Raw genomic sequence first — 27,288 nt, forward strand, 5'->3', positions numbered from 1 at the left:
CTCTACTAACTAATGAAATAATGTCTACTAATAAATGTATAGTCTCTAACGAAGCCAATCCTCTCTAGCCCTTCCCGCGAGTCCTTTAAAGTCATTCTTCAAGTCCTTTAAAGCCACTCTTCAATATCTGTAAAAACATTAGATATCGTGGAATAAGCCAACGCCCAGTACGCAATCAAGGTTTTTTTTATATTTTTTATGCCATAGGGTATCCCCACCCCACTTCGTGGGGCGGGACTAGTCCCTAGGGATGCACACAGGCACCCGGTAGACCACATGCATCGGTTGAACAAGGGGGGATCTGAACGCTCGTCGCTGGGGAGCATACCCTGACTTTACGCCAAAGAGCCACGCCCAGTACGCAATCAAGGTTTCTATATAAGATGGAACAAGCACACTGATAAAATCATAAGCAAGCATTTAAATCCGTGCAACAGTTACTTGGAAATATGCATTGTATCATGGCATAAACATGAGAGTAATATTGCAGACAATTTGGAAATAACAACTATTTTTCATGATACAAAACATCCAACAAGTCCACAATCCACTATTCATAGCTATGGCCATAGTCAACTCCTATAGTGACGGGCTAACAACAAAACACTAGCTTCACATCAATACTAGACATAGTCACGACCAAGTTTCACGGCCCCTACTGACAAAGGTTACATGTCTAGTTTCACAGCCCCTACTCGTACTGACAAAGGTTACATGTCTAGTTTCACAGCCCCTACTAGACGAGGTTATAATTTCAATTTCATAGCCTCTATTATGGAGGCATTAGTGAGAGAGAAAGTGAAGAAGATTAGGAGGAAAGATAAGAAAGGCAAAGGGCAGAGATTTTATATGGTGTAAGCCTTTATAGTACCTTATTTTTCAAAAAATTCTCTATGGACCATACTATAGGATGATCCAAACCGTCCATGTGATGGACCACAACGTAAATAGGTTGTGCCCCTAAAATTCATCTCAGCAGGATGATCCTAGTCCTCAAATCTATAGAGGAAGTGCATATTATGGAAACCTCTATAGATTGGAGGGCTACGATCATCCTACGGGAATGATTTTGGGGTACAACCTATTTACGTTCTGTTATCTTTTCCAAAAGAAAAAAAAAAACCTATTTACGTTGTGGTCCATCATATGGATGGACCACAACAAAGGTTTATGTGGCAAAGATCATGGTTTGCAACCCTGCAATTCCTTGTGGCTAAACAATGGTGAAGAAAAAAACGAGACACGAAATTATCATATTGATCATTTTTCCTCTTTTAAGTGCATTGTTTCTTATACTTCTAGTTCTTGGCATTTTTACTATTTTTGGCCGTGGAAGAAGAAATGCAAAGGAAGAGAGAAATGAAAGGAATGAAGATTTAATTTTTATATGGAATTGGGATGGGTGTATTTCTCATGAAGATATCATCGATGCAACAGAAGACTTTGATGACAAATACTGCATTGGGGAGGGAGGATATAGGAGAGTTCACAGAGCAACTCTGCCAATAGGTCAAGTAGTCGCTATAAAGAAACTTCACAAATTGGAAGATGGTGAGCAAATTGATCAGAGAAGTTTCATAAATGAGGTACGCACCTTAACGTTTATCCGTCATCGTAACATTGTCAAGCTTTACGGATTTTGTTCCCATCATAGATGTATGTTTCTGGTTTATGGAAAGGCAGTGAGAAAGGGGCAATGGAGTTGGATTGGGTGAAGAGGGTGAATAATATTAAAGCTGTAGCACTTTCTTTATCATACATGCACCATGATTGTGTCCTGCCGATAGTTCATCGAGATGTCTCTAGCAAAAATGTTTTATTGGATTCAGAATTTGAGGCTCATGTCTCTCATTTTGGTACTGCTAGACTTCTCAAGCCTGATTCATCCAATTGGACAGAACTTGCAGGCACTTGGGGATATGTTGCTGCAGGTTAGTTCCTTACATATTGTGCCTACTTTATTGTTGCAGTATAATTGTTTAGAATATTACGTCTTATTTGGGTTTTCTGTTATTGGGCTCACCCACCTAAGGTCAATATGTTTTAGACTATTGCTGTGATTAGCCCCACCATAGAAATACAATATCCTTAGGCCCTTTTTGTTTGAGATTTTGGGAACCAATTGTGAGTCCAAAACTAATTATTGGGCTCAAAATTAAGGCCCTTTTTGTTTTTGATTATGAGAACTGATTGTCCTAAACCGATTATAGGACTCACAATTAAACGTATTTTTGTGTCCAATAATTGGTTTGGACTGACAATCGATTCTGATAATTCAAAACAAACAGGTCCTAAACGTATATTTGAGTCCAGTAATCAAGTTTTGGATCACAATCGGTTCTCGAAATTCAAAACAATATTGCACATCCAAAACAAAATAAAACACCTTAAAAGTGATTGAAATTTTAAGCAAATGAGTGCTGACTAGTAATTAACCAAAATTTTGGGTACTTCTTACTAGTATACTTTAGCCAAAGGGATTTTGATAAATTTTCCTGTTTTAAAATGTGTGATTTGGATATAGATAATTTTAATTTCTAGGGTTTAGATTGGACATTTTTCGACAAAAAATTAGCATATTTCTTTTTATTTTTGTACCTCTATTGTGCCTGTTAGGACCACCTTTCATCGACCATCAACTGGCACATTTTTGCTAGATGATAAGTTACAAGCCAGCACTGACCTGATCCAATGGTGAGACAAGCACCGAAGTAAGACCAACGTCCAAACTTCTCTTGTCATGGTAAGCTCATGTACTCGTTTCAATGCACCTTAAGCTAAGATGTATTTGTGATGTGCAAAAGGTTAAAGGGCACTTAGAATAAAAAATGTGGAACCTAAAAATTGACTTTTCCAATTTGGATACCTCATTTTATAGGAAATTTTTCCACAGGCTCCATTTCTTTCAACATAAAATGTGTGCAAAATTCATTTTGCCCTCATTTTCCACTTTAAAATGAGGATAAAATTTGTTTTACGCTCATTTTACATCAAAAGAAACAGAACTACCTAAAGCGATCACATGCCGTGTTACCCATTAGAGTAAACCGATTTTCTTTCTCATATATCCCCACTTTAAGACAGGCTAAAATTTATTTTTAAAAATAACATACTTATAAAGAACATGGCAAAAACAACTGAGGGGCCGTCTGGATACACGGATTTTAGAATCTTTGATTTCCTCAAAATCATAGATGGGAGACGAGAGAAGAAGGAGACCAGCCGTTGTTTTCTGATTTCTTGCCCTTCTTTCCTTTAGCAAGAAATTAGGAGATCATCCCATGTTTTCAGGTTTTAGAATCTCAGGATGGGAGGGAGAGATTTCTAAAACTTGGATTTCTTACTTAAAATCCAAGATTCTAAAGAGAAGCGGAACAGACGGTCTCCTTCTCTTGTCTCCCATCTAGGATTTTGAGAAAATCCAAGATTCTAAAATCCACGCACGGCGCCTGAATGTTGAATTCGTTCCTAATGACTTTATTAGGGAATTGAAACATTAAGGTGAGGTATAAAACATGAATGACTTAGATCAATAATGTTCAAACAATCATACTTAACTTCCAAACCATTTGAATATTTTATTATTAATTAATATTTTCTATTTATTTGTCGTGTGCCAGGGTATTTATATTAATAAAAAAATTACTAAAAACATATAGGATTACGGCTTAAAGAGCCTATCTAAGGTGCTTTGAACTAATACAAACTGTTTGTGTGCTATCTTATTGTTTGGATGTACCATCACTACCAAAAAATCATCCAAATAATGTGGACCCACATTGTTTGGATGATCCAAAGCGTTCATTTGATGGGTCCTGACATAGATAGGATGTGCCCAAAAAAGCAGCTCCATCGGATCATCCTAACCCTTCAATCTATGGATGAACCTTCAGCTGAGGGGGCCTACCTTAAACAAATTGAAACTACAAGGGTGTATTTGTCACGTTTTAAACTATAGGGGTGGAAGTGGATGTGTCAAAAACTAGAGGGGGTGTAAATGTAATTATCCCTTTAACTTTTAACTAACAATAGAAAAAAATGTACATACTATAACTTATGTAACTCGGGTCGGGTCGGGTCGGGCCCCTTCAAACCCGGCTCGACCCGAGATTCATGCGGGTTTTTGAATGCTGAACCCGGCTCGACCCGAAACCCATGAAACCTGAACCCGACCCAAGCTATTTTCGGGTCGGGTCGATGCGGGTCGGGTAAAACCTGGCTCGAGTTGCAGCCCTAGATATGATTGACTTGTCATCATTACTACCTGCCTTGCCTCATTTAAGAGCCATAAATTCACTTGACTTGGAAAGAAAAGAAACTCTCGAAAAGTTGAATCGACAACAGCTTGAAGAAAAACCATGGGAAGTATGGAAAAGGGTGTGGATACCAAATAAAAAACAAGGCAGCAAATATCAGCCCTCTCATTTGAGTTGAAGATCCTTTCCAAAGGGAATGACAGAGGCAGTAAGCTAGGACGGACTGCTTAGGAAAGATCGTGGATAGCTAGGCAACAAAACTAAGAGGAGGAAATTTTTTTTATTTTAAAAAGACAGCAATAAAACAAACTTGTAAAAGATGGTGATGGTGGCCGGGCGGACAGCTAATCCGGCCGCCCGCCGGAAAGCGAAGCTTCTAGGTAGACCTAGCAAACGGGTAACCCGCGCGGGTACGGACCCAGCGGGTACGGATAAAAAAATACCCGCGATTCTGCGGGTAGCCATTTCATGTACCCAGACCCCACCCAGGCGGGTACGGGTAAACCCGCGGGTAACCGGGCAAATTTTGGAGTTCTATTGGTATCACATTCTCCAAGCCTCTAAGGTTAGGCGAAAATTATGAAATACCCATCAAATAGAAGTGTTTCTAGTGCGTGAAAAGTACTATCAATTGAATACATGAATTGTGTGACAATGAATGCTTAATCAACAAGTAGAATAACAAAATAAATGCAATAAACTTCGCATTGATGGATCAAGAACCGACATGTTAGCTTTTAAAAGCATATACCTAATACCTTCAGTCTATTCCAAGTACAACAGGCAGCCTAAAAATTCCACTACAACAGGCAACTTGAAAATTCAAAATTGATTGGCCAATCTAAAATAAGATGCATGTGGAAGAGCTCTTATGTGCAATAGCTCCATTCAAAACTGATTTTTTCATTTTTGTGTTTTTGCTTTTTTGATGCTACGGGTACCCACGGGCACCCGAGGGTTTACCCGGCCCGGCCCAGTTTTGACGGGCCGGGTGGACCCACAGGTCTACTTCAAACGGGTCACTAATCAGAGACCCACACCCGCAAATTTGCGGGCGGGCCGGGTGGACCCGCGGGTGCGGGTCACTTTTTGCCAGGTCTACTTCTAGGGTTGTGGCCAAGGCCGTGTCCGGGCAGGATTGACCGGCTCTGATACCATGAAGAAATTAAGGATTTCACTAATTCTTGGATGATTTACATTGAACACAAGGAGTGTTTTTATAGAACACTCAAATGATAAACATAGCAAGAGAATAAGATAATTATGGAAAGACATTATCCTAATCTAATTCAATTGCCTAATCTAACCCAACCAACCAATATAGCCTAACCAAATCAAATCTTCTAATCTCATAATATTTGATCTGATTTGATTTCATTCTGATCAGATCAAATATTATGACCTCAAATCAGATCCATAATTATCTTATTCTGAGAATGAAATCAAATCAGATCAAATATTATGAGATTAGAAGATTTGATTTGGTTAGGCTATATTGGTTGGTTGGGTTAGATTAGGCAAGTGAATTAGATTAGGATAATGTCTTTCTATAATAATCTTATTCTCTTGCTATGTTTATCATTTGAGTGTTAATAAAGACTTCCCCTATTTAAGACTTCCTGACTACATATTTAAATTACGTGTGTATATAATAACATCACATTGGTCCTAAGAGTATCAACTTAAATGGTTTTTAAAGTAGATGAATATATTTTTTTGGAAATATTCAAAGAGGCCCTTAGTTAATATACAATTAAGAGCATTGTTGGACATAGAAATTCTTTGTTAATTGTCTTAACTAATGGAATTTCAAGTATAAATTGGTCGAGTCTCTTCACCTACTCAGTTACATTGTATATTTAGGTCAGTGTTTCATGTAGTTTATCGAATAAGAGACGGACTAAGCTGATACTCACCGTCGAGATCAAGTCTTGGTTCCCACATGGGGACGTGTATGTTTAATTCTGACTGTTAATCTTTGTAGACCGTCATGAGGCAACCCAACCACATGGTTTTGGACCTTATGGTCTCATTGCTCATTTGACCTATGTGTAACATGCTACAATATTTGGCTCTTCAAGTTCCTCCAAGATTTTGTCCAAAAGGAAAAATAACAGCGAAAATTTCGGTTTCAAAATTTTGTTAGTCATACATAAGCTATGAAAACACTTCTATAATTACAGACTTACAAGGCAATTTTGGAGAAAGTTATTTCCCAGTTCACTTTTTATTAATCTCCTAGCTTATTTTGAGACTTAAGTTAACTGTTTAATTACAGACTTACAAGACATAAACCTTCTATAATTATAGACTTAAAAGGCCAAAACCCTCTTTTCCTTGCTAATTAATAAGGACTTAACTATGCAGAAAATTTCCTTCTTTTGTTGCAATATTCATGATGAATTGAAACCAAGATGACGTTTCTTCTTAATATTTTCTTCCTCCTTAAAATCGTGAGTGAGATAATCTCTATATTTCCAACTAGTCTTCCGAGAATTCCAACTCCATCATGTTTCTAAAAGCTAGGAGAAATCATATTAAATAGGATCTCCTTTCTAACATTGTACTTACCATCAACCCACACTAATTTTGCTTCCTTTATAAACTAGCAACTAGCCTCTTATAATAGGACACCTCCCTTTGAGAAACAATAAGAGACGTCCACTTGCGTCAAATCCACCAGCCTGGATCAAATTTTTGTTGGTATAGTAGAGCCCCCCAAAAAATGATCTTGAGGTCTTCACATTGATTTGACTGTTCCATAAGTGATACTGTTGAAAAAAATCGATGGACACTGGTCCGATTAAAACTCACGATTCAAAGCAAGCTAAAACAAATCACAATCATAACCACAAAAGTACACACAAGTTTTACGTGGTTCGGCAAAGCCTATGTGATCCAAGAGAAAATATTCCATGTGCAAAGCTTGGGCACTACGCCCATGTGCTGGCCACTTGCCACATGCTTATTGGCTTATCGTTGCCCGCCAATCCAGTGCCCACCAGCCAGTGCCCAACAATCCAGTGCCCACCGATCCAGCCAGTGCTCACCGATCCAGTGCCCAGCAATGCTTGCCCGTGCAAGCTATGCATAGCCCACGCCAATGCCTTGGTCCCATGGCCTTCTTCCTACCTTGTTTCCTATTGGCCTAACTCCCTAGGCCCATCTTGGCTATTGGCAAGGGTGCAAGGTACCACCACAAGCCAATGCCTATGGCATTGGTTTTAGGGTCTAACAGCTAGTTACTTTACATTTGCTCTACCACGTTCAAATACTGATTCTGAAGCACGAATTTATAGGTAATGGATTAAAATACTCTCGGATGTGAATGCATATTATAAATAGCCCCCTTAATTTCAATTAACTAAGACTAATAAAATAGCTTCTTTTCAAAATGGATCACCTTTTTTTTAAATTTTCATAGAGAAGATCGAAGAAAAATGTAAACAACGACAAAAATCAAGTGCATGCCAATAAACTTCATTAAAATTATAAAATTGCCTTATATCTTTTCAATGATTTTGGGGAATGCTAGATTCATAGGCGCCCTTGCAAAAAAGGGAGTATAGGACGCCCCTAGTCAATTTGCATTTTAGATGGCACAAAAAATTACAATCATGACTATCATAAAGCCATCACTTTGGCATCATGTACCCAAAAATAGAAGTGGCATTCCCTCAATTATCAGAAATCCAATCGAAGGGGACAGAATTCAATTGCCCTTAGAATTGTATACTGGTCATTTACTTTACAAATTGGTGTGCCTGCACATTCAACACACATCACACGCTAACTCACACATACCATTCGATTAATTCAGACCATGTAATCAACACCAAACAGAAATAGTCATTTTAGTTGCATTGGACTGATGAGAAATTATCATCTAAGTGGGTCCTATCTATGATCATTCATGTCGGCAACTTTTACGCCAAACCTGTTAGAACATGTGAAATCTCACCGTTGGATTAGATTTAGATCTCACCGTCGGATCATTGTTGTGTTAGACTAGGCAAGCATATTAGAAGAGGTACCGTAGAGAAAGAAAGGTAACTCTAGAGAGATTAGGAAAGTATATTTGATTAAAATTGTTTCCTTTCATAATTGTCAAGATTTCATTCTATGATTATCCTTTGAGTGCTCTATATAAGCACAATTTGGGATTGATTATAATTAAGTAAGATTACTAGAAATCTTCTCATATTTTGTCAATACCCTTGATCTCTGTGGAAACAAAGCAGGGATAGAGGGAAGAAAAACACAACAACAACAACACGAAGACAAGGAAAAACACACCACAACTTAATATATTAGGACCCGCTCCCACATAAGTCGTCTCTTCTTATCTCCTCCCACCGGACACGCCAAAGCCAATAATTTCTATGTACATTGCCCCAATCACTATGAAGACCCGCTCCCACATAAGTCTCGGATTGATTATAATTAAGTAAGATTACTAGAAATCTTCTCATATTTTGTTAATAACCTTGATCTCTGTGAAAACAAAGCAGGGATAGAGGGAAGAAAAACACATCAACAACAACAAACGAAGACAAGGAAAAACACACCACAACTTAATATATTAGGACCCGCTCCCACATAAGTAGTCTCTTCTTATCTCCTCCCACCGGACACGCTAAAGCCAATAATTTCTATGTACATTGCCCAATCACTACGAAGACCCGCTCCCACATAAGTCGTCTCTTCTTATCTCCTCCCACCGGACACGCCAAAGCCAATAATTTCTACGTACATTGGCCCAATCACTATGAAGCCCATGTCATGAATTTTCAATTGCCGCCATTCGTGTAATGTCATGTAGGGTCAATATCCAACACGCTACTTGCCAATAAGGTTGGAAGTTGGCCACAAAGAAGACTGATATGTGATTTTTGTCATTGATTAAAAAAATGGAAATTGTAAAACCGAGTGGTACGCTTGGAAATTCTTTTAGTAAAAATATGTATTTTTCTTATGCAGTTTATGTTGAAACGATTTCCTTGTTTTTTACAATTTTTTGCATAGACTAAAATTTTATGGCATTTTATTTCTTGTTCCGCACTAGCATGTATATGTTTTCCTATTAGCTGACTTAGATTTGGAAAACCGGCTGGGTTGTTAGCTCATTATGTGGTTTAACAATTTTCAGATTCCGAGGCGGCAGTAGACCTGGTGAGGAATTCAGGCGCTTGGATTGGAGCCTAGGAGATTTCCTGCTTTCTTTCAGTATTCCAGCTTTGAGAATTTTATTACTTGATTAAGGTGATTGTCGTTGAATAAGTATTATTGGATTCAGATTTAAATAGACCTATTATATATGTATTTCATTTGAACTTTAATTGAGACTAAAACTTTCGTATTTATTAGACGCTCTGAATGTTGTTAATAGTTGGTTGTGATGGAGCCTTGCATGCTTGTGGGGGTGATCCTATGAGCGTGTAGCGGCTGTCACTTGGCCGGACCCCGAATTCCGGGTTCAGGGCGTGACATCAATAATAACAAGAAGATGAGGGGAAAAACACCTCAACTTAATACATCGAGGACGCATCCCAAATTAATCGTCTCTTCTTATATCCTACCACCGGGCATGCCAAAATCAATAATATCAATCCACTTCGACCCAATCACAATGAGGCCAATGGCATGAATGTTCAACCGCTGCCATTTTTGTACATTGACTCACTCCCCGTGAGGCCCATCGGCCGGGAGAAGATGTGGAAAAGTCGCGTACTCACAAAAGAGACTCATAGTCCTCCCCCAAACTTATTGGCTCTTTTTGGAACAAATCGCATCCATCGATGCCGTTCGTACACTTTTGTTTTAATATGGGCCGCCCGATCAGATGATAGGTAGTTGAGAAGAGAAACAACCCAAGAGATGAGTTTGAGGAAACAGTTTCATTTACTTGGTATCACACTTCATGATTAGAGGAATGCTAAATTGAAGGGTGTCCTTCCAAACACCGGCAGCAAGTGCGCCCCCAATGGATCCACGTCACTGAAGTGGAATAATTATTCCATCGTGTTTATAATAGCACGGAAAATGTAAGCTTAAAACAATAAATAATCTACTTTAGTGGTGTGGATCCAATGGAATATTAGAATTGATCAGTCATTGATCCCAAAGATAGCTTAATGATTCTGCACTTATAATTATAAGAAGAATGTTAAACTGAAGGGCACCCAAGAAAAAATACCTACAAGAGTGCTCCCATTGGTCCAACTTGCCGAGGTGCATTTTATTGAGTTTTTATATGATGCCCGACAGTGAGATTTTCAAGGGCAGGGTGTCAAAACCCTGCCCACACGATTTTTCATCTAAGTGGGAAGTCAAAAAGGTGGTTTGACCAGATGGAAAATCAAGTGGGCATGGTTTTGACACCCTGCCCTTGAAAATCTCACGGTCGGGCATCATATAAAAACTCCATTTTATTATTCATTTAATTTAACATTTTTGTGCCATTATAGATGCACCATGCATGGACTCCACCCAAAATGGTTTCATCATATTCAGTGAGCATTTCTCTTTAATTCTTTATCCATTGCACTGGCATCTATTAAGAATTTAATCGATTCATGTCGATCTCTGTCGAGTCGTTTGTATTTTGTGTGCATTGACGATAAAGCCATCATCACTCAGGCATCTTGCCCCTTCCCCTTCGAATGTCCTTAATTTTGTTAAACAAAAGGCATAAGGTCCCAAGAAAGAAATTGGGTTGTCCTCTTCTTCTCAATTGCCTGAAATCCAATCCAGGAGACTGAAGTCAATTGCCCTTAGTATGTTGGTTATTTACTTTACAAATTGAAACGCCCATCTGTTCAACACACATTAGTACATTACACATTAGTACATCACACACCAACTCACACACATCATTCACTTAATTAGACCTGGTAATCAACACAAAATAGAACTAGTCAGATTAGTTGCCTGGGACTGATGAGGCATTATCATCCAAGTGGGTCCCATATAATCTCCATGGAAAAAAATACAGGCATAGAGCGACGAAAAACACATCAACAACAATAAGAAGATGAGGAAAAACACGCTCCAACTTAATACATTGAGGACCCACTCCCACATTAGTCGTCTTTTCTTATGTCCTCCCACCGGATATTCCAAAGGTAATAATGTCTAAATGTACATTGGCGACTCACTATGAGGCCCGTCGGATGAATGCTACTGCTTTCACCTGTCAAATCTCACTTTTATTTGTTGAAAATAACACATTGCAAGTAGCTAGTTTTTTTTTAGGAGAGTGGTAAATCGCCCCCCAAATATCTTAAATCGACTCCCTATGTGTCTTTAAGATATTTGGGGGTCGATTTACCACTCCCCTTTTTTTATCCACTAGTAAAATATGCACGTGCACAGCACGTGCCACTAAGGTATTTTACAATTTGTTTATTTCAATATTTATTAATGAATTAGTATAACTTTTTAAAAATATTGTTCAATATTACTATGTAATTATTGTTAATTTCAGAAGAAATTTTATATTAGAATAATCAAAGAAATGGCAACATGATCAATTAGTAGAAGAAACAGGAAAAAAATTTCTTTGAAAGAACAAATAAACTTCTCTGATTTATTGGAGGAAGAAATAAATGTTGTGGGGTGGCATTGATCGAATGTTTGCCTGAAACTGAGTTTTTCCAGAGGCTTCCTTCAATTCAGCATTCTTCTTGAAAGAAAGGGGATTTTTTTTGCAAGGAGGAGAGAGTGTTTGAGATGCAGAGAGATAAGACTGTAAACGTATCATATACATATCACAAACCTAAGCAAATCTGCATCAAGTTTCGAATCTATAAAAAATCAAATCATAATGATAGTTCCAGCAGAACCTAATTCTATCATTTCAGCAACATATCAACATGCAATTCTCCAATTGCCAGCTTCCACCACCGAACAAGATCTTGCTATCTAGCGGTTTCTAAGAACCAAAGAACAAAAAGCATGATAAAAAATCTCCAAACCCTATTTCAAAACATCAGCAGAATACGCACAACTCTTCCCGAAGCTTTTGATCCATCGGAGAGACTGGGCTCTTAGTAACAATTTTACCTACTAAGATTGATAAAAATAAAATGTAAATCAATTTAGAATAGATATTATACAGTCTATACGGATTTTCTTTTGAAAACCATAGGCACCTGATCAGGATTTCCGACTGAGAAATAAAAAATATACAGAAATAAGAATTCCCACAAATAACATGGCAAATGGCAGGGACATTGCAGCAGTGAAATGGCGAAAGTACCCTAGACAAATCCGACTTAGTGAAATGGCAGGGACATTGCAGCATTGAAGGCAAGGGCCCGGGCCGACAAAGAATTGTACAGACCACATCATAGGTTGATCCAAACCGTCCATGTGATGGAACACAACATAAATAGGTTGTGCCCGTATAATCATTTCCATAGGCTGATCCTAGCCCTCCAATCTATAGAGGTTTCCATAATTGTTGTTCCTCTTAAAATGCCCGGAATTCGTCAATATTTTTACAGGTGTCCTGCATTCGTAATATCAAACTTTCCGTAATTTGACCCTCACATAGTGACTAATGAAAAGTAGTTTTTCCGTCATCGTTAGGGGTGTAACTCGGGTCGGGTTGAGGCCAACCCAAGGAACCCATTTTTCCAACCCAACCCGACCCAACCTGGTGTCCAACCCGGCTGGCTTCAACCCGACCCTACCCGATTTGCAATTTCCTCAACCCTACCCAACCCGATTTCCAATTCGGGCTGGGTTGGGTCGGGTTGACCCAATTTGATATGGTACCAATTGTTGACCACCTCAACTCAAGCCGGGTTGTTTTGGATTTTGGAACCACTGCCATATTTTAGTGTTAATGTCCTCACTGGCATATTTTATAATGGCACTACTCACCGTATTTTGATGATCACACTCCTCACTTTGTTAAAATGTACGGTATGGCCCGTACCATAGGATGATCCAAACAGTCCATTAGATGGGCCACTGCCTAAATAGGTTGTGCCCTCAAAATAATTTTCATAGGTTGATCCTAACCCTCCGATCTATAGAGGGTTATAGGCTGATCCAAACCGTCCATGTGATGGAATACAACATCAATCGGTTGTGCCCGTAAAATCATTTCCATAGGCTGATCGTAGCCCTCCAATCGATAGAGGTTTCCATAATTGTTGTTCCTCTTCAGGTGCTCGGCATCCATCAATATTTTGTAACTTGTCCCGAATGCGTCATATAACGTAGTTTTTTCGTCATTGTCATATGTCTATACCTCTTTTTGGTAGTTTTTTTTCGTAATTGTCGTAGACAGGTACCATATGTCGGTACTTTTCGTATGCAATTGACGATTGTACCCTCAAATCATTTCTCATTCTGAGAAACTTCTAGCATCAAAATGACTTAAATGCCTCCAGCTAATATGATACAGTAGGAAGTTTTTCTAAAAGAAGGGCATGGAATTATCATATGTAATTATTTTTGGGGAACAATCAATTTATACTGTGGCCCATTAAATGGACGGTTTGGATCATCCTATGATACAAGGCGTACGATTCTTTTGAAAAATACTTGATTGAACGGACTTACGCCATAGGTTGTATGCCAAAAATCATTTCCATAGGATGATCCCAACACAGTTGCGGGGTTTCCAAATTATGTGATTTATCTATAGATTGTAGGGATGCGATCATCGTTTCGGAATGATCAAATGGACGGGTTGGATCATCCTATGGTGTAGGCGGTAAAATATTTACTCAATTTTTGATAGGTAAGTTGGGGTTTTGTGGGGACCCCTACCGGCTTATTAAAAAATAGTTCACTACATGGGCTTACACCATATATATTGTAACAAGAATTTTGTGACAAAGCTTGCAAACCAAAAACATATTTCTTACACTCCCTATTAAAAAAAAAGTATTGTATAACTTACACCATATGATGATCCAAACCGTCCAATTGATGGGCCACATCGTAAATAGGATGTTCCCAAAAAACACATTTCCATGCGATGATCCTAGCCATGCAGTCTATAGAGGAACAACATATTTATGAAACATTTATTGATTGGAGGGTTGTAATTATCCTATGAAAATGAATTTTGGCACACAACCTACTTACATTGTGGCCCATCAAATGGACGGTTTGGATCATCCTAAGATGTAGGCCATACAGTGCTTTTTGAAGAACAATACTCATTGTAAGGACTTACACTATAGATAAAATCTCTCATAATCACATCATTTCCCTCTAAATCATGGGAAAACAGGTCAAACTTGCCGGGTCAAATTGACTCCCTATGTGTCTTTAAGATATTTGGGGGTCGATTTACCACTCCCCTTTTTTTATCCATTTTCTCCATTGCCTTAAAAAAGTCATGGTTTGGAAATAAATGAAACGAGAGCAATTCTTATGCAAGATATGCCCCCTCGATCTCTCTACCTTGAAGGCGTCACGCATGTAGAAGAAAAGTAATGAGTGAGGGGGGGCCTCCAAATAAACTATAGTTAGAGGTAAATGATATATTCATCCCTTTTTCTTAATCGGGACAGCCTCCTCTATTGTGGGGGCCTCCAAATAAACTATAGTTAGAGGGAAATGATATATTCATCGCTTTTTCTTAATCGGGACAGCCTCCTCTATTGTAAAAGCGTAGTTGTAAATACACCAGAGGGGCTGTCCCAAGTAAGAAAAGGGGTCGAATATATCACCTACGTTGTTAAATATGTTGTTTCAATAAGATGTGTTGATTATAATTTCTAAGTTAGTACTATTTGATCGGTACATTTATTTTTGATTCCAATCCTAAATACATGGCTCCTGCTCTTCACACGACTGTGCACATCTATCAAGGCCGACCGAGAGATTTAACGTGACCCGTTCATTGTCACTATATTTATTGTCACATTACATAACCTTTTTAGAGTTTTTATATGATGTCCGACCGTGAGATTTACAAGGGTAGGGTGGCAAAACCCTGCCCATTTGATTTTTGATCTCAAGGGGAAGTCAAAAAAGGTAGTTTGACTGGATAAAAAACCAAAGGGCAGGCCCTGCCCTTGTAAATCTCACAGTCGGCCACTATATAAATTCTCACCTTTTCAAATCTTGCTAAGTTGCTTTTATGCAAAGGAAAAAAAATACTTTGCAAGTTACTCACTTTTGCTTATTAGGTCAGTGTATTTGATAGAAATAAGAGATAAACTAGGCTGATAGCCACCTCGAGATCAAGTCTTGTGTCCCACAAGGGTACATGGATGTTTACTGTTTTTTTTTGGATGGCATGTATGTTTAATGTATGCCGTTGATCTTTGTAGACCATCGTGAGGCAACCCACATGGTTTTGGAGCTTTTGGTCCCATTGCTCATTTGACAGATGTGTAAAATAACATGCTACAATATTATATAAACATCATCTGCATAAGTTGGATCAGTCTGTTGTTGGATGTTCATTGAAAAATATAAGTTCGGATTATGTTATACGGGAGGGACTTGTATCATGCATTTAATGTATCTGATGATGTGGCTGTTCTCACATGCAAAAGCCAGCCGCAAAATGGCTTTCCGCTAAATGGCCTAGCAAGTCCCTATACGGGAATAGATGTCAAAGTTTATCTCAACTCCCATCAACCCACGGCATAGAAGGAGACAATATTTCAACTCCCATGAACACACGGCGTAGAAGCTTAATAAAATCTATGTACTCATAGTCCTCCCCCAAACTTATAGGCTCTTTTTGGGACAAATCGCATCCATCGATGCCGTTCGTACACTTTTGTTTTAATATGGGTCGCCCGATCAGATGATAGGTAGTTGAGAAGAGTAACCACCCAAGAGATGAGTGCGACTACTGAGAAAACAATTTCGTTTACTTGGTATCTGATGACTCACCCACCATGAGGCCAATCTAAGAGTATAACAATAAATAATCTACTTTGGTGGTGAGGATCCAATGGAATACTTGATTATATATACAGATTCCCATCTGGAATACTAGAATTGATCAAAGTCATTGATTCCAAAGATAGCTTAATCGTTCTGTACTTATAATTATAAGAAGAATGTTAAACAGAAGGGCACCCCAGAAAAAAATACCTACAAGAGTTCTCCCATTGGACCAACTTGCCGAGGAGCATTTTTTATTCATTTAATGTAACATTTTTGTGTGCCATTATAAATGCATGGACTCCTCCCATAATGCTTTCATCATATTCAGTTAGCATTTCTCTTTAATTCTTTATCCATTGCACTGGCATCTATTTGTATTTGTTTTATTAAGAATTTAATCAATTCATGTCAATCTCTGTCGAGTCGTTTGTATTCTGCGTGCATTGACGATAAAGCCATGATCACTACTCTGGCATCTTGCCCCTTCGAAAGTCCTTAATTTTGTTAAACAAATGGCATTAGATCCCAAGAAAGCAATTGGGTTGCCCTCTTCTTCTTCTTCTTAATCGCCTGAAATCCAATCCTAGGGGATGTAAGTCAATTGCCCTTAGTATGTTGGTTATTTACTTTACAAATTGGCACGCCCATCCGTTCAACACACATCACACACCAACTCACACATATCATTCACTTAATTACAGACCTGGTAATCAACACAAAACAGAACTGGTCAGATTAGTTGCATGGGACTGATGAGGCATTATCATCCAAGTGGGTCCCATATATGTTCATTCAAGTAGTCAACTTTGGGACCATACCCTTAATCTCCATGGAAAAAAGCAGGCATAGAGGGACGAAAAACACATCAACAACAGTAAGAAGATGAGGAAAAACACACTCCAACTTAATACATTGAGGACCCACTCCCACATTAGTCGTCTCTTCTTATCTCTTCACACCGGACATTCCAAAGGTAATAATGTCTATGTACATTGGCGACTCACTATGACGCCCGTCGGATGGATGCTACTGCTTTTCCCTGTCTAATCTCACTTTTATTCGTTGAAAATAACACATTGCAAGTAGAGAGTTTTTTTTAGGCCAGTGATAATCGACCCCCAAATATCTTAAATCGACTCCCTATTTGTCTTTCTCCGTTGCCTTAGAAAAGCCATATGGTTTGGAAATAAATGAAACGAGAGCAATTCTTATGCCAGATATGCGCCCTCGATCTCTCTACCTTGGAGGCGTCACCCATGTAGAAGAAAAGTAATGAGTGAGGGGGCCTTCCAAATAGACTATAGGGAAATGATATATTCACCCCTTTTTCTTAATCGGGACCGCCTCCTCTAATGTAAAAAGGGTAGTTGTAAATACACATGAGGGCTGTCCCAAGTAAGAAAAGGGGTCGAATATATCACCTACCTAGTTAAATATGTCGATTGTTTCAATAGATGTGTTGATTATAAGTTAGCACTATTTGATTGGTACATTTATGATTCCAATCCTCAGCCAAGTAAATACAAGGCTCCTGCTCGACACGTCTGTGCTCATCTATCATGGCCCACCGAGAGATGTAAAGTGACTCTGTTCATTGTCACTATATTCATTGTTACATTACATAACCTTTTCAAACCTTGCTTAGTTGCTTTTATGCAAAGGACAAAAAATAAAGCTTGGGTATACCCAAAACCGAACCGAACCGATCAAGTTCGGTTCTGGTTCGGTTTGGTACCAAAGTATATGGTTTGGTTCTGGTTCCAAATTCTGGGAACCGATTGCACATGGTTCGGTTATGAGTATACCCCGGAACCGAACCGAACCATGTCCACCCGTACATCCATTTGTGTGCATCACAAAATGTACATATCTTCTAAACCGTTCATTTGTTGGGCCCCAATGTAAATATGCGCTCCAAAATCATCTCCATCTTACTATTCTAACCCTCTAATATGTAGATAAACTACACCCATTAGAAAAGTAAAATAAATCTTTGCCAATAAAAATAAACAAACTACACCGTATAGAAAACTCTACCGAATGATAGGAAGGTTAGGATCATCCTACATAGAAAAATTTTGGGGTACGTGCTACTTAGGTTGGGCTGTTGGAGCTCAAAAACTGAATGGTTTACATTGGGCCCACCCTGTTGGAAGATCCAAACTGATCGTTTGTTGCAGAAACGCCTTTGAACTACGAAATTTTGAACGTTTTTGTACACACCATTGGATTCTTACATTTGGAAATCCAATTAGCAAGTTTAGCTGAGTGTGAGTGATGAGGAATTATCAAGTAAGTAGGTCCCATTTATAATCATTTAAGTCGTCAACTTTGGGGCCATGCCCTTTATCTCCACGGAAACAAAGCAGCATTGAGGGAAGAAAAAAAATATCAATAACCAAGAAGTTATTAACAAGTATGATAACTTCTATGCTCTCAAGCAAGCATGAAACATATGCTTGCATATTCGTCCATAGGTCAAATCGGATATGTAATTATTGGAATAATTGTTGGAGACTCAAATGATGGATATGCAAGCATGATAACTTATATGTTGTTCTATATCTCCATGAATCTAGGAACTTTTGCTCGTATTGTCTTATTTGGTCTACGTACCGGAACTGATAACATTCGAGATTATGCAGGATTATACACGAAAGATATTTTTTTGGCTCTCTCTTCAGCCCTATGTCTCTTATCCCTAGGAGGTCTTCCTCCACTAGCAGATTTTTTTGGAAAACTCCATCTATTCTGGTGTGGATGGCAGGCAGGCCTATATTTCTTTGTTTTAATAGGACTCCTTACGAGCGTTTTTATCTCACCTCCCATCAACAGACGGCATAGAAGGAGACAATATTTCAACTCCCATCAACACACGGCATAGAAGCTTAATAATATCAATCTACTTTGGCCCAACCACAATGAGGCCAATGGCATGAATGTTTAACCGCTGCCATTTTTGTTCATTGACTCACTCCCCGTGAGGCCCATCGGCTGGGAGAAGATGTGGAAAAGTTGCGTACTCACAAAAGAGACTCATAGTCCTCCCCCAAACTTATTGGCTCTTTTTGGAACAAATCGCATCCATCGATGCCGTTCGTACACTTTTGTTTTAATATGGGCCGCCCGATCAGATGATAGGTAGTTGAGAAGAGTAACAACCCAAGAGATGAGTGCGACTATCGAGGAAACAATTTCATTTACTTGGTATCACACTTCATGATTAGAGGAATGCTAAATTGAAGGGTGTCCTTGCAAACACCGGCACTAAGTGCGCCCCCAATGGAACCACGTCACTGAAATGGAATAATTATTCCATCGTGTTTATAATAGCACTGAAAAATGTAAGCGTAAAACAATAAATAATCTACTTTGGTGGTGTGGATCCAATGGAATACTTGATTTTATATACAGATTCCCATATGGAATACTAGAATTGATCACAGTCATTGATTCCAAAGATAGCTTAATCGTTCTGTACTTATAATTATAAGAAGAATGTTAAACAGAAGGGCACCCCAGAAAAAATACATACAAGAGTTCTCCCATTGGACCAACTTGCCGAGGAGCCTTTTTTATTCATTTAATTTAACATTTTTGTGTGCCATAATAAATGTACTTGCATCTACATGTGTACATCAGCTCTTCACGGTAAAACACAGCGTGAGCTAATAAGATAAGTTTATGTGGTGAATGATCCGAGCAACAAAGTCCACATGTAAGGCAAACCAGAAGAGGGGCCACATGTGCAAGGTGCAAGGCCAACCAAAAAAAAAGAGGGGCCACGAAGGGGAGTGTTGAAGTATAAAAATGATCAAATAACAACAATTCTAACTGCTTAAGCTTTTAGAGTAATTGGTTGTTTCCATGGTTTTAAATTTTGGCCGAAATTTCGGATTTCAGTTTGTACCGAAATTTGGTTTCGGTCGAAATTTTTGATAAAATATTAATTTTTCATTTCTTTTAAAAATTTCAGCCGAAATTACCCGAATTTCGATAATTTGGGCAAAAAAAACTGACATTTCGAGCGCTTCTACCGAATTTCGAGTAAAATTTCGGTTTTAGTGAGGACCGAAATTACCCCCGAATCCGAAATTTGAAACCTTGGTTGTTTCACAGTTTAGAATATAAATACCACAGAATCCCCAAAACAAAGTTCAGTTCCTTTTCTTCAATAAAGTTTTTAAAATAACAAAATTTGTTTGCTCCTTTTCATCATTAAAGTTTATAATAACAAAATTACTCTCTCTCTCTCTCTCTCTCTCTCTCTCTCTCTCTCTCTGCTTGGGAGGCCTTGTCATTATTGAGGGATTTGCTTGGGTCCACCGCAAAATGCGTTTCACGGAATTCTGTTGCATGAGAGAGCAGCCACCTCATGAATAATGACAAAATCTGTTGGAAAGTGAGCCTATGTGGCTGCTCTCTCATGCAACAAATGTTCCTCGAAATGGCTTTGGTGATGGAGCCTAGCAAATCCCCATTGTTGATCATCTAGACTAGTTTAAATGCGAAAATACTAGTTAAATTCATGCAACAATACTTGGTCAATTAGTTCTCAAAATCCACACGCTTAATCGCTTATCTTTCAATATTTTACATTCAAGTCAAAGTTGCCTACTTTTTTGAAACTGAAACCTTTAAAAAGACCAGTACTCTTTTCCTACAGCACACCTACGTCTAATTTCTTAACTCGACTTCATTTGCCCTCTAAACCGGCAAGAAAAGATCAGAAAAAGAACAAAACAACCTTTCAGAGTTGAAATGCTGGTTCGAAACCCACGAAAAATCATTACTGAAACCACCCAAAGTATTAACCATGTTCTTAGAGAAATCCCTATTTTTCTGGGTTCTGTTGGTTTCTTTCAATCCATCAGCTTTAGCTCAATCAAGTTCAATGGAAGCAGAGGCTCTCATCAATTGGAAAACCAGTCTCCCTACTCAAAGACAAGCTCCTATTCTTCTTTCATGGTCATCTCCCAACTCTACAAACCAAACCCCATGCAATTGGACTGGAATAACATGCAACTCCCAAAGAAGAGTGACACAAATAAGCCTCCCTAATCTGGCTTTGAGAGGAAATCTCCATAGCTTAAATTTCTCCTCATTTTCCAACTTGGCTCTTCTCAATCTCACTGGCAACTCACTGATTGGAAGTATTCCAAGCAATATTGGTAGTCTCTCCAAACTCAATTCCCTTGATTTATCTTCTAACAATCTGTCTGGAATTTTACCTCCTTCACTTTCTAATCTTACTCAAATTTCCAATCTCGATGTTTCTAGCAACATGATCTCAGGCCAAATAGATCCATCTTTCTTCTCAAGTTGGACCCAACTCACCTCCCTTCAATTCCAATACAATCAACTCATTGGAACTATTCCTTCTGAAATTGGCCTACTTTCAAATCTTCAAATTTTGCGCCTTTATGGGAACCAACTAAGTGGTTCTATTCCACCAACAATAGGAAATCTCACAAATTTGGATAGACTACGTTTGAGCCAGAACAACCTCACTGGTCCAATTCCTCCATCGATTGGTAACTTGACCAAGTTAACATATCTAGTCCTTTATGAGAACCAGTTATTGGGTCCCATCCCTAAAGAAATAGGAAACATGACCAATCTTACACTCTTGTACCTCAATGACAATGAAATCTCTGGCTCTATCCCTCAAGAAATAGGAAATCTTGTAAACCTCGCGGATCTCGATTTCAACAATAACATGTTAACAGGTTCCATCCCTTCAACTTTAGCTGATCTTAAAAAGCTAATCGATCTAAGCCTATTTGAAAATCACCTTTCTGGTTCACTTCCTCAAGAAATGCCAAGTCTAATAAATTTGGAAACACTCTATTTGGGGGACAACAATCTCTCAGGAAATTTGCCGCAACAAATTTGCCAAGGTGGATCACTTCAATATTTTTCGATGCACAACAATCAATTTACAGGTCCCATCCCGAAAAGCTTGAGAAATTGCACTACCTTAATCAGAGTTCGGCTTGAGGGAAACCAACTCACAGGTAGTATGTCCGAAGACTTTGGAGTTTATCCAAATCTCTCATACATTGATTTGAGCTACAACCGATTGTCTGGTGAACTCTCTCCAAGTTGGGCCAAGTGTCAAATGTTAACGAGTTTAAAGATCTCAAGGAACTTGATTACAGGTAAAATACCACCAGAGCTTGGACAGTTGATTCAACTAAGAGTACTCAACCTTTCCTCTAACCATTTGGTAGGAGAGATTCCAAAGGAATTTGGGAGATTGCCATCTTTAATTCAACTGATTTTAAATGGTAACAAACTTTTTGGTCAGATACCACTAGAGATTGGAAAGCTGTCCAATTTGGAGATCCTTGACCTATCAGTAAACAATCTGAGTGGATCAATACCAGAACAACTAGGAGACTGCTCAAAATTACATTATTTGAAATTAAGTGGAAATCATTTGAATGGAATCATTCCATTTCAAATCGGTAATCTAGCAGACCTACAAAATGTACTAGATCTTAGCTGTAACTTGCTTACAGGAGAAATATCGCCCCAACTCGGAAAATTACACATGTTGGAAATCTTAAATATTTCCCACAATAAGCTTATTGGTACAATTCCATCTTCTCTAGCAGATATGGTCAGCTTGACATCCATTGATTTATCATACAATAATTTGGTTGGTAGTCTTCCTAACAGCAAGCCTTTCCAACAAGGGACATTTGTTGGCAACAAGGGTTTATGTGGCAAAGCTCAAGGTTTGCAACCATGCAGTTCCACGTCAATAAACAATGGTGAACATAAAAAGAGAGACAAAGCTATCATATCAATCATTCTTCCTCTTTTGAGTGTACTATTTCTTCTATTTCTAGTTTTCTGCATTTCTTTCATTTTCTGCCAGAGAAGGGGAGATGCAAAGGAAGAGAGAATTGAAATGAATATAGATCTATTTTCGATATGGAATTGGGATGGGTGTATTTCTTATGAAGATATCGTCAATTCAACAGAGGACTTTGACGACAAATACTGTATTGGGGAGGGTGGGTGTGGGAGAGTTTACCGGGTATCTCTGCCAACAGATCAAGTAGTAGCTGTAAAAAAGCTTCACAACTTGGAAGATGGCCAGCAAATAGATCAGAAAACTTTCAGAAATGAGGTACAAGCATTAACAGAAATCCGTCACCGCAACATTGTTAAGCTTTATGGGTTTTGTTCCCATCGCCGATGCATGTTTCTGGTTTATGAGTATATGGAAAGAGGAAATTTGGCCAATATCCTAAGCAGTGAAGAAGGGGCAATGGAGTTAGATTGGGTGAAGAGGGTGAATGTTATCAAAGCTGTAGCACATTCTTTATCATACATGCATCATGATTGCGCTTCACCAATAGTTCATCGAGATATCTCTAGCAAAAATGTTTTATTGGATTCAGAATTTGAGGCTCATGTCTCTGATTTTGGTACTGCCAGACTTCTAATGCCCGATTCATCCAATTGGACAGAACTTGCGGGCACTCGAGGATATGTTGCTCCAGGTTAGTTTCTCATATTTTGTTCTTGCTTTATTATTGCGGCATAATTGTTTAGAAAATTACTTCTTATCTGGTTTTTATCTTATTGGGCTCACTCACTGGAGGACAGAATGTTATAGGCCATTGATGTGATCTGCGCCACCTTAGAGATACAATATCGTAAGGCCCTGTTCATTGTTGATTTTGAGAGCCGATTGTGAGTCTAAAAAGGATTATTGGACTTCAAATTAAACATATATTTGAGTCCAATAATCAGTTTTAGGCTCACAATCTGTTTTCAAAATCCAAAACAATCTGGGCCTAATTCTTGCACAACCAAAGCATCAAAGAACCTTAAATTTGTTGGAAAATTTCTTGTAAGTCATTTTAAATAAATGACTAGTGACTAGTAATTACCCAAAATTTTGGGTATTTTTTATTAGGAGACTTTAGTCAAGGGAGGGGATTTTAGTAAATTTCCCAACTTTTAAAGTGTATGCTTAGGATATGATGAGTTGCTAGCCAGCACTAACCTGATCCAAGGTGATCCCTACGAGCACCAAAGGTAAAACCCACGTCCAAACCTCTCTTGTCATGATGGTTTGCTCATGTATTAGTTGCAATGCACCTTAAAGCAAGGATGTGTTTGTCATGTTCAGAAGGTTAAGGGGCTGCTAGGTTCTATGACAAACAAGATGGAAAAAACTTTCCCTAAAAATTTACTTTCCTAATGCTTGGATAACACATTTTCCATAAAAATTGTTCTCCATTGACTTCATTAATTTGTCTCGACGTATGGCGTACAACAAATATTAAGAAGGGCATAAAATTCATTTGACATATTTTTACATAGAAAGAAACAGATTGATATTGAAAAACAATTCTCCATTTTCTTGGGAAAAAAATCTTTCTTGCTGGACCATGGAAGTCTTTTTTAGATGGAATACTTTTTTCATGAAAATCTATTTGTCCATAGAAACTTCAGCCATGATAATGTTTGTTGGCAGAGCTTGCTTACACAATGAGAGTGACGGAGAAATGCGACGTATATAGCTTTGGGATTTTAGCACTTGAAGTCATAATGGGAAGGCACCCTGGAGATATCATCTCCTCCTTGTTATCATCATCTGAAGTTGGCCGAAATCTACAGCTAAAGGATGTGTTGGACCCACGGCTCGCAAATCTCGAAGACCAAGTTGGAAATGAAGTTGTTTTGGCAGTGTCAATGGCACTCGCGTGCATAAATGCAAATCCGCAAACTCGGCCAACGATGCAACACATCTCTCAAAAGTTCTCTGCTAGAACGCCATCTTTTCAGAAAGCCTTCCACACAATTGAATTGTCTCAACTGATGGAATTTCAAGCGTAAATGGGTTGGGTCTCCACACCAACTTTGTTGTATCATATAGGTCAGTATTTCATATAGTTTATCAAAATAAGGGACGGGCTAGGCTGATAGTCACTGTCGAGATCAAGTCTTGGGCCCCACTTGGAGACATGTATGTTTCATTCAGACTGTTGATCTTTGTAGACCATCCTGAGGTGGTTGTTCTATCCTGAAAAAGTGAGCTCTGAAATGGGTTCCTGTGAAATTTCTTTCTCTGATTAGGAATTAATTAAGAATAAATGGAATTCAACTTCTTGTTAGGTCTTGTTATTCAATAAAAAAGAGTCACAGAATTGCAATTGGCAACTGGGATGCATTCAGCCCCCTTATCTGATTTTTGCATCTTGAGTAACAAAAATTCGGAATTCACGAAGGGAAACTGAGTCACTTCAACCAATTGTCCCACTTCGATCATCTCACGTGAAAAACACGAGTTGCCATCCCCTACCCGAGACACACAAAGTTTTAAAATTTGTAATATGTATGGACAGGGGCAGAGCCAGGAATTTGCAAGAGAGGTCAGAGAATAGTTCTTGCAGCATGTCTAGGGCCCACCATTTTACACTTCATGTTTTGACAAGTCGGGCTCACCATCTCCCCCTAACCCATGCATAAGATGGAGCCCACAATTTACCCCTCATATTTTAATATAATAGGGCCCATTATTTACACCTCATATATGTTCTGATGGATGAGTCCCACTATTTTACACCCATGCGGCCCAAGAATGCAAGTGATGTAATATATTCCTAGCCCCCTAAAAAAGTTTTGCTTTCTACTTTGAAAATTCCAATATTAATTCCCGAGATTCTATATGGTGTGTGTTCACGAAGTTCTTATTTTTAAAAAGTACCTCAGAGCCCGCTTCATAGGATAATCCAAACCTTCCATTTGTTGGGCCACAACATAAATAGAGTGCCCCCATGTAAATCATCTCAATATGATCATCCTAACCCTCCGATCTATAGGACAGGCAATGTGGATCACTTTCTTAGTTACTTTGTTAGTTCCTTCATAACAGGCAATATGGATCTATAGAGGGTTCTATAATAGGCAAAATGGAACAAACAAACAAATAAGGAGCTAACAATATGGCCAATAAACTTCATTAAAATTATGAAATTGCCTTACATCTTTACAATATGGATCCTCCTTTCCCCATTTCTATTTGTAATTATGGCGGAAACTCTTAGCAGATTGTTGGTCAAAGGTAGTGAGTTGGGGTTGATAAAAGGCTTTAGTATTGGGAGGGATAATGTGGAGGTTTCTCATCTTCAATTTACCGATGATACATTACTGTTTTGCGATCCTAAGAGAGACCTAGTGTTAAATTTGAAAGCTATTCTGAGATGTTATGAGATTATCACTGGGCAAAGGTCAAATTTCCACAAGTCTAGAATGTTTGCATTGAATATGCCCTCGGAAGAGGCCTTAGAGATGGCGGATTGGTTAGGCTGTGAGATGGATTGTGTAACCGTGGCATGTGGCTTGTCGATCATTGGTCTCTTTGCCTTATGGAAGGGGAATCTGTAGACCATTTATTCATGCATTGTTCTTTCACCCGATTGATCTAGAGATGTATCTTTTTGAGGTTTGGAATTAGTTGGGTTTTTCCGAGGTCTATTCGGATGTTGTTACATCACTGGGGCGCCGTGCCTTGGAGAAAAAAAGGAAAAATCTTGTGGGAAGTTTGTTTGCTTGCTACTTGGTGGGTTGTATGGAAGGAAAAAAATTCTAGGATCTTTGAGGGTAAGGCGAAGTCTCCGTATTTTCTGTACATGCGCATTATCGCCTTGGTGATTTCATGGACGAGATGTCTTCCATTATTTCAATTTGTTTCGGCTTTTGACCTTTGGGAAGGTTGGAGGGAAGTGTGTTTTAGTAGTGAAAGATTGCCTAGCATCGTCCAAAGATGGGAACCGCCTCCTCTTGGTATGTTCAAACTTAATTTTGATGGTGCTTCTTTTGGTAATCCTGGGCCGGCTGGGGTGGGAGGGTAATGGCGAGGGCGTTGTTCAATGGGCCTCCTTTGGTCCGATTGGTGTATGCGACGCTTCGGAGGCGGAAGTTAAGGCGGTATTCTACGGTATCAAGAAAATAAGTGGTGATTGTCTTGACAAGGTTATTATTGAAGAGGATTCCTTAAATGTTATCCGGTGGCTTAAGGGGGGTAGTGGCGCCTCCTTGGAGATTCTTGCCGTTCATAGATGAGATCCACGAGATTATATCAGGGTCATCGGCTGTCTTGAAGCATGTGAGGAGGGCGGCCAATGAGAAG

At 38.7% G+C, this 27,288-nt stretch overlaps 2 protein-coding genes across 2 annotated transcripts; both read left to right on the forward strand.

Annotated features, from left to right (window-relative positions):
• Positions 1-1,150: 1,150 nt before the first annotated feature.
• On the forward strand, positions 1,151-9,461 carry LOC143891259 (MDIS1-interacting receptor like kinase 2-like). Its single transcript, XM_077395880.1, has 4 exons — positions 1,151-1,187; positions 1,303-1,586; positions 1,655-1,931; positions 9,406-9,461. Exons 1-4 carry the CDS (start codon positions 1,151-1,153, stop codon positions 9,459-9,461), a joined length of 654 nt encoding a protein of 217 aa, XP_077251995.1.
• An 11,321-nt stretch (positions 9,462-20,782) lies between these two features.
• Positions 20,783-25,310, forward strand: LOC143890150 (uncharacterized). The gene is made up of 2 exons (XM_077394726.1): positions 20,783-23,647; positions 24,631-25,310. Exons 1-2 carry the CDS (start codon positions 20,947-20,949, stop codon positions 24,990-24,992), a joined length of 3,063 nt encoding a protein of 1,020 aa, XP_077250841.1. The 5' UTR covers positions 20,783-20,946; the 3' UTR covers positions 24,993-25,310.
• The last annotated feature ends 1,978 nt before the right edge of the window (positions 25,311-27,288 follow it).

Source organism: Tasmannia lanceolata, unplaced genomic scaffold, assembly GCF_043159265.1.
Source record: "Tasmannia lanceolata isolate RefF3 unplaced genomic scaffold, GAP_Taslan_0.1 ptg000013l, whole genome shotgun sequence".
Classification (NCBI taxonomy): domain Eukaryota; kingdom Viridiplantae; phylum Streptophyta; class Magnoliopsida; order Canellales; family Winteraceae; genus Tasmannia; species Tasmannia lanceolata.

Coding starts and splice junctions, on each gene's coding strand:
- LOC143890150 (XM_077394726.1), top strand. CDS start 20,947: ATGTTCTTAGAGAAATCCCTATTTTTCTGGGTTCTGTTGGTTTCTTTC. Junction 23,648..24,630: donor TCGAGGATATGTTGCTCCAG/GTTAGTTTCTCA, acceptor GTTTGTTGGCAG/AGCTTGCTTACACAATGAGA.
- LOC143891259 (XM_077395880.1), top strand. CDS start 1,151: ATGGACCACAACAAAGGTTTATGTGGCAAAGATCATG. Junction 1,188..1,302: donor TTTATGTGGCAAAGATCATG/GTTTGCAACCCT, acceptor TTATACTTCTAG/TTCTTGGCATTTTTACTATT. Junction 1,587..1,654: donor AGAGAAGTTTCATAAATGAG/GTACGCACCTTA, acceptor TTCCCATCATAG/ATGTATGTTTCTGGTTTATG.